This window comes from Henckelia pumila, chromosome 3, assembly GCF_033568475.1.
Source record: "Henckelia pumila isolate YLH828 chromosome 3, ASM3356847v2, whole genome shotgun sequence".
NCBI lineage: Eukaryota > Viridiplantae > Streptophyta > Magnoliopsida > Lamiales > Gesneriaceae > Henckelia > Henckelia pumila.
The window spans coordinates 161600760-161609491 of record NC_133122.1 but is presented as its reverse complement, the minus strand read 5'-3'; the positions used below and the strand labels follow the sequence as shown (position 1 = coordinate 161609491).

The 8732-nt window shown below is 32.8% G+C and overlaps 1 protein-coding gene across 1 annotated transcript; it reads right to left on the bottom strand.

Annotated features, from left to right (window-relative positions):
• Positions 1 to 2661: 2661 nt before the first annotated feature.
• Positions 2662 to 4373, bottom strand: LOC140893327 (reticulon-like protein B5). Its single transcript, XM_073302380.1, has 6 exons — positions 4310 to 4373; positions 3999 to 4151; positions 3573 to 3753; positions 3248 to 3389; positions 3096 to 3165; positions 2662 to 2846 (listed from the first exon to the last, which is right to left on the bottom strand). Exons 2-6 carry the CDS (start codon positions 4120 to 4122, stop codon positions 2674 to 2676), a joined length of 690 nt encoding a protein of 229 aa, XP_073158481.1. The 5' UTR covers positions 4123 to 4151; positions 4310 to 4373; the 3' UTR covers positions 2662 to 2673.
• Positions 4374 to 8732: the final 4359 nt, after the last annotated feature.

Below are 8732 nucleotides of genomic sequence, written 5' to 3'. Positions count from 1 at the left end.
TACCTATGCATGCTTGTCATATATTGTTGGGTGGACCGTGGCAGTTTGATATGAGGGTAGTGCATTATGGGTTTAGAAATATGTATTCTTTTACTGTGAAAAAGGATTCCATTGTACTATTACCTATGTCTCCAAAGCAAATATTGGAGGATCACATGAAAAAGAAAAAAAAAGATGAGGCTGAAAAAAGAGTGACAAAATAAGTGAGATGGCCTTAAAAAAGATAAGTGAGAAAAAAAAAAAAGAGATGAGAAAAAAAGTGAAAGAAAAGAGGCTGAAAAAAAAATGTATATAGATCAAAAAAGTGAGTTGAGAGATGTTTTGAGTTCTCATGTTCCACTTGTGTTGATGTTTTATAAGGAGATACTCCTTAACATAAGTGATATAGTCGGAGATCTTCCGAGCATTGTTATCTCTCTATTGCAGGAATTCGAGGATTTGCTTTCGGAGGAGCTACCTCAAGGTTTACCACCTTTGAGAGGGATTGAGCATTAGATCGACTTCGTACCCGGAAGTGCGTTGTCGAACCGTCCGGCTTATAGGAGCAATTCGGAGGAGACAAAGGAACTGCAAAAACAAGTAAGTAAACTTTTAGATAAGGGTTTTGTGCATGAGTCGATATCACCATGTGCAGTGCCTGTGTTGTTAGTACCTAAGAAAGATGGATCTTGGTGTATGTGTGTGGATTGTAGGGCTATAAATAACATTACCATCAAGTATAGGCATCATATTCCTAGACTAGATGATATGTTAGATTAATTGCATGGCTCTAGCATTTTTAGCAAGATTTATTTTAAGAGTGGATATCATCAGATTAGGATGAGAGAGGGAGATGAGTGGAAAATTGCATTTAAAATCAAGTATGGTTTGTATGAATGGATGGTTATGTCTTTTGGTTTGACTAATGCACCTAGTACATTTATGCATTTAATGATTCATGTTTTGCGTGCATATATTGGAATATTTGTGGTGGTATATTTTGATGATATATTGGTATATAGCAAAAACTTGGATGATCATGTGGAACATTTGAGGCCGAGGTGGGATACAATGAAGACACGGTGAATCCATCACAATATTCCAACTTGGCTCCCCAACTTGATTGTCATGGATCCCAACAAACTTGAAAAAACTTCAATAAATTACTTTTATTTTTTAAGAAAAACTGTATTTTAATCATGTAATTTTTTCACTGTGTTTTTGGTCATCTATGTTACCAAATTTCACTTTTTATTTAGAATTTTTTCATCAAATCTTTGTGAAATATTGAAATTACACAATTTTCGCCTACGAAAATTTAATAGACTTCTCAGCCCTTAATCTTTTATAAAATTTGCGGGTTTTACCCCTTGTCATGACGACTTGTTGAGCATGTGTTTTTTTGGGTTTTGTTCATGCCGCCCGCAGGGTACTACCCTGCGGGCGACGTGTAACCCTATGATTGGTTAAAATTAGTGGGTCCCACTGATTTTAACCAATCAAAATTTGCCACGCCACCCACAGGGCACTACCCTGTGGGTGGCATCGACTTAACCGTTTTTTTGTTGCCTAAGCTAATTTTTTTTTCTTTTTTTGCACAATATTAGGTCTATGACACAATAACTCCCTCATAATAACAAATAAAGGAAGAAAACCCAAAGTGTGAACGAATCAATATTTTCATAACCGGACCGATGATTGAACCAGTCTACCTTAAAAAAATGGTACAACCGGTTCGACCGTTTTAACCGGACGGTCGGACCGGAAAACCGTTTATATAATATAATATAATTTATAATATCTTTTAAATTTTAAAAATCTAAAAGATGTATATAAATAAAATATATATATTATCATAGTTTAAAAAATAAATATATATAAAATATATTCAAAATATTAATTATAGTTATATATACTATATTTTTAAAAATAAATAAATTAATTAAAAAATATATAATAATAGAAAAATAATATTTTTAACGAAGTACAAATTTCAAATAATCATGTGTATATATATAATAAAATATTAAATTAAGATTTTAAAATTAAAAAAAAAAACAAATTTTAAAAAAATAAAAAAATTCGAAAACCGGTTCAACCGGTTTTCTGGTCGGTTCTTGGGACCAGTTCTTGGCCGGTTCTTGGCCGGTTCGACCGGTTTTTACCGGTTCTTGACCGGTTTTGAGCGGTTGAATCGTTAAAACGATTTTTAGGGGTATTTCGGACCGGACTAGTGACCGGTTCCCGGTCGAACCGGTCGAACCGGCCGGTCCAGTCCGGTTTTTAAAACACTGGAACGAATCAAATAAATAAAACAATAATATCACAATAAAAAAAAATATATATCAAAGAAACTAATTAACATCAAATCCGATAATGACAAAGAAAGAGGGAAATCAAACCTGATGATAACATTGTTGAATTTAATTGAAAATAATGCAGGAAAAATAAAAATAAAAGATAACAAAAATTGAATGAGGTGAAAAAAATTGTGTATCGACGTTCATTAATTTGCAAATTAAATTTTATAATCATTCATAAGGCATTCAAGTTTGATACTCTAACAAGCAAACATATGAAGTAATTAATTATTAACCGAAATGATGTGTTAGATGAACAAGTGGTATACTGTCGCAATTAGAACTAGCATAAGAATAAATTCTAAAACACAAACAACTTTCTTATCATTTTTCTTCACTGCTGCTTACTGCCGGCCATGAAAGGAACTTTTGGCAACTTTTGAAGAACCTTTTCATCCAGCGAGCTGTATTGTCTCTTGAGTTTGGCCGTGGCCTTTCGCGCATAAGAATCGACTTGATCTTCGTTTTTCTCGTAGAACAGAGGCATGGTCAATAGCATCACAAACACTACGGATACAGAATGCAATTAAAAAACATTGATCAGTCCATATAATTAATTGACTCGTTCTCATTATACTAGTGATGGAGAGTGAGAGTGCTCAAGGGGAAATAAGTCATTTTAGCACATAGGACTAGTTATTATTTATGATTTCTGGAGAAACGACAACACAAAAAAAACTCCCACGCAGGTCCTATGAAACTATTAACCGATCGATCACTTCATGAGGATTTTGGCAGAGGGGAAGAGATACTCACTCATATACACAAGAGTCAAGAAGTCGAACCAGCCGCCGATGACAGATACCAACCATAATCCTAGAATTGTCTGTTCATTTTAGAGTTAGAACATGACATATATATAGTATAGTATGAAAGTAAGTGGATGATATATGAAACGAAAAGCTTACATATAAGAATTTCTTTAAATCCTTTCCCAATGCCACTTCCCTAAAGATGGAAAATGCCTTGTTGCATCGGTCCCTTATCAATAGTGCGATGCTCTCGCACAATTCCTCCGGTAATGACATCTCCGGGAACTCAAAAGCTGACCTATCCAACAAAGAAATGAAGTAATTCATATATATGAAGTTGATATATCTGACCCAAAACACACAATATAAGACGAAGGAAGGGGTGCCGCCGTGTAGCCTAGATACTAGGCGAGTCACGATTAGGCTTCATGTTCGAGTACTGTCCATGTAATCGAAGATAAGCACAAAAAAGTAAACTAACTTCTTGACGAAAAATGAGAGGTTGGACCACAAGAAGAGAGTGGCGAGAGTGAATATCAGAGAATGACACACAAATGGAATCAAATGATAGCCGATGCGTTCGAAGAGGAGCCATATGACAGTTGATCCAGCTAGCAAAGCTCCTGATATCTGCTTGTTACGCCACAGTATAACATCCGCAGCTGTAATCAATAGATAAAAATACACTCTCAATTTTATATGTTAAAATTTTCCTATCTTAGGAATCCATTTTCCAAAATGAGTTTTTACAGGAATGACCAATGACATGCACATAAACTTGAAAATACGAGCATGTCTATATGCTTTAATTTTGAGAAAAGACAGTCGCAATGAATTTAGTGTAAATTGGATAAAAAATTTTGAAACATGAAACAAAAAATAAGAGCAAAATAAAAGAGAGACATACGAATGCCACCACCAAGGGAGGTGTGCACCGGTTTCTGCCTCCCAAATAGGTGAAACTTTCCGTGATTCCCATCTTCATTTCGAGCCCTTTCATCAGACGCTTCCGAATAATCCGAACCCGGCATCTTACATGAATTTTTTTCTAGCTCGTACCCTGCAAGAAGATATTAAATTCAACAACATTAACAGTCCCTACGAACCAAAGAGTGCATGCAGATTAATTCAATAAAAGCAATAACTTAGATGCATCAATCTTGTCAATTAATGCATTATATGCCAACAATTCAAAAGGTATATACGAATCTTGATTACTTTTGGATCTTGATTTGGTAAGAGATAGTGTGGAGGATCGGATTAAAATTTATCTTCTTTTTTTTGGGAGTAATCAAGGAAAGTATATTCATGTAGTTGAGTGTGAAATATTCAAAGAGCCTAACCAAAAGCGAGAATCTCATGTTACCATTCTTTCTTAACCATATGTCTCCCCAAATTGTCGGGCTATATATTTTAATATATTTCCTCTTTTTGCATGAATTTCAAATAGGTGATTGAATTTGAAGAGACATGCTATATAAAGGATAATTTCACATGAATCTCTACAGAGTGTCAAATAGTATTTAGATCGGACTGACCATTTTTTTAAAGTTTACAGATTCGATTGTTGGTTTGATTATAAAAGCACTTATTTAAAGTTAAAACTCCTTATGCTAACCAACTTTAGGAAAGTTCATAATTCCGAAAATGTACTTTAATCAATTAAATCCATATATTATATTACAAGTATATTTTCATCATATCTCTTATGCCCTAACATTTCAATTTAAAAAAATCGATAACCTTATTTAAAATTTTTGAAAAAGAAGCATTTTCCCCACATTTTTTTAAAGATCACATGTATGTGTGTGATAAGATGCTAGCATTAATAAATAAATATAGGGTTAATTGTCAATCACTCCCTAAACCAATTTCTAACTTATTTATAAATTTCTACATAAATAAAACTTACTTTCAACTCCCTGGAGAGAGAAACTTTTGTTTATAAATACCAATTATACTTTTATCTCTTAAAATTCATAAATAAAAAAAATGAGAGAATGGATAATAATAAAAACAAAACCAATCCAAATAGTATATATATAAAAATTCAAATATTTAAAATCAAAGAACATAAATCATATCATATACATGCTTATGTTGATACAGGAGCAAGTATGTGTTTAGGAATCAAACATATACTTCCAAATCATTATAGGAAGAAATATGATAAAGGATTAAAAGTTCGAATAGGAGATGGATCAATAATCATGCTTGATACAGTAGCAGAAAAATTAAAAATAGAAATTGAGGAAAACAAAATTTGTAATACCCATTATATACCAATTAGAATCAGGAATGGACATTATATTAGGAAATAACTTTTTAAGAGAATATCTTCCTTTTACACAATTTGAAAATCACATAACTTTAAACAAAGGATCATCAATGATTTATATTCCTAAAATACGAACAGCATTTCGTGTAGGAAATGAAGGATTTACAAAGAATTTTCATAAACGAAATACAAATCCAATAGAACTAAAAATAAAAAATATTTTAACAATTAATCATGAAAAAAAATCATGAATAAATTTCATGATATTTGTTCTGAAAATCCTCATGACAAAATTAAGAAAAGAAAACAATTCATTGCTTCAATAAAACTTAAAGACCCTAATATCACAATCCGTGAAGCACCAAGAAGATGCAACATGGATGATGTAAAAATATTTAAAAAAGAGGTTCAAGAATTACTAAAACTTAAGATAATCATCCCAAGCAAGAGTCCACACTCTTCACCAGCCTTTTATGTCAGTAAGAAAGACACTGATAAGAAAAGAATGGTAATTGATTATCGAAAAATGAATAATGCAACAATTATGGATGGATATTACATCCCAAACAAGAATGATTTACTATCTTATATAGGAGGAATGAAATATTTTTCCAGTTTAGATTGTAAATCAGGATTCTGGCAAATTCAGCTAGAACCACAAACACAATTACTTACATCATTCAGTTGTCCAAAAGGACAGTATCAATGGACTGTATTACCTTTCGAACTTAAACAAGCACCAGGTATCTTTCAAAGATATATGGATGAATCTTTTAAATCATATGTAGATTTTTGTTGTGTTTATATAGATGACATATTAATTTATTCAAAAACACTAGATCAACATTATAAAGACCTCATGATAGTATTAGATATTTGTCATAAAGATGAAATTATACTTTCTGAAAAAAAAAAAGCACAATTGTTTAAAATAAAAATAAATTATTTAGGATTACAAATAGAAGATGGAAAACATTGTTTACAACAGCATATACTTAACAAAATTCACGATTTTCCTAGTGAAATCAAGGATAAAGATCAATTAAGAATATTTTTAGGATTATTAACTTATTCTGGAAATTACATTAAGAAACTTGCAGAAATCAGAAAACCTCTTCAGACAAAACTTAAACAAGACTATAAGTGAAATGGTCTAAAGAAGATACTAATTATATTGACACTATTAAAAAGAAGATAATTAGTAATATTTCCGAATTATATTTTCCTTCAAATAAAGACATAATAATAATTGAAACAGACGCCTCAGATGAATACTGGGGAGCATGTTTAAAATTATACAGGAGAAAGAAATTTAGAAGAACTTACTAAAACAGCTACTAGGAATAATGAAAAATTATGTAATTATACATCAGGAACTTTTCAAGGTGCACAACTAAATTATCATTCAAATGAAAAAGAATTATTAGCTTTAATATATACAATTAGAAATTATGAGATTTATCTTATTTCTAAACCATTTTTAGTAAGAACGGATAATATGAATTTAACATATTTCAAGACAATAAAAATATCAAGAAATGCAGGGAAATGCAGCAAGGTTAATTAGATGGCAATTGGAATTGAACCATTATCAGTTCGAGATCCAGCATGTCAAAGGAACGGACAATTCATTACCCGACGTATTAACAAGAGAACTTCATCCAAATTATACTATCCGTAGTACCAGAATAACAAAAGAGATCCTAAGTGATCCAGAAAATGACTGTGAGTCATCCGAACATGCCTTAAAAAGCATGGGGAATATAAATTGATGAAATGAGATTTATATTCAGAAACATGAATTACTCTATGAGTAAAATAATCAATCTCATGAAGATTGGTTCAATTCTTGCAAAAGAATTCATAAATGCAATGATACGCATAATAAAACTATCTGAATTACTCACAATAAAGAGTTAAATTTCTAACCATTTTATATATATATATAGTATATATATATATAAATATATATTTTTCTTGTGCAGGATGGAGCAATTAGATCAATTAAAAGAACAATTGATTGACATAGATGAAGAAATTCAGATTCTTCAACAAAGGAAAAAGAATATAAATGAAAAAATTCAGAGGATAAAAGAAAATATGTCAATCTCGTCATCGTCATCTGTTGGAAAACTGGCGAGTTCCCAGACCAATTACGATTGATACCCGGTGCAGCGGAAGTTTAAAAATTTTTTCATGGAACGTTTCCATGGTATGGGTATCACCGTTCATCGATTGAATTACGTGTGTGTAAAATTTAAATAACAATTAAATAAATTTTACCTCAAATCTCGCAACGAGATTAATGGACACCAACAGAACAATTCTGCTCTTGTTGTCTCTCCCTGGAACCGATGAACGCCTTCAATCAGGTCCACGAACAGAGGTTTAATCCCTCTGATAGATTGCACTAGAAAATCTATCAGAAGTTTTCTGCGAAGAGATTACACGAATCTGATTCGTTATTCCTGACCGCGATTCAAAATCACAGACCGGAATTTTCTCGGGCAGAGCAAAGGGAGGGGACGGCCGATCGGTTTTGAGAGGGTCTAGGGTTTTCGAAATTTTCTCTCAAAATTTATGACCTGTTCTGTGTAATTTCTGTACTGGAAATAACTTATTTATAATGCAGGCCACTAACACCTTAGGGCCCATTAATCATAAGCTGGGGCCCGACAAGCAAAGCCCGCTCGTTCAGAAATTAATATAAAATTCATCGTGACTCCGATTGATGAAACGATTTCACCAATGTGCACAGAAACCATTTCTGCACGTTTTAAAGTCAAAATAAATTTTCCTGAATCCGAATTCAGTGGTTTCCAAAAATGTCCATCCCTATGTCATTTTAGGAAACCCTACTCCTTACTCTTAATTAAGAAGTCCAACTCCTTAGTTCATTAAATTTAACTCTTTAAATTTAACTATCTCAACGGGGATTAAAACTCCATTACACTGTGTGACCCTCAATGGTTCAGGGATACAGCTAGCCGTGGGCTCACAACTCCTTGTGACTCGAACAACACTTTCCGACTTGCCCAACGAATCATGGTAAAGCGCCTAGCAACATCGCCCCATGATTCCCTAGGTATCACTGATAGTGCCTACAAGAACCAGTAGATTTTGGTTAGCGTACAGTACGGTCCCTTCATCCATATATCCCGATCGAATCAACAACCATTGGTATATCGAGAGTCGCTCAAGATTCGATAACTATGCAATGCATCTTGAAGATCAAATTAGTGACATCGCATGTGCTACTAAGAAACCATTTCTTAAATCACATCAAGTACTCTGGCCAGAGATTTGTCACACTAATATCTCCTCAGATCGCATAGGATATCCACACTCGCAAGTATGTGGTGA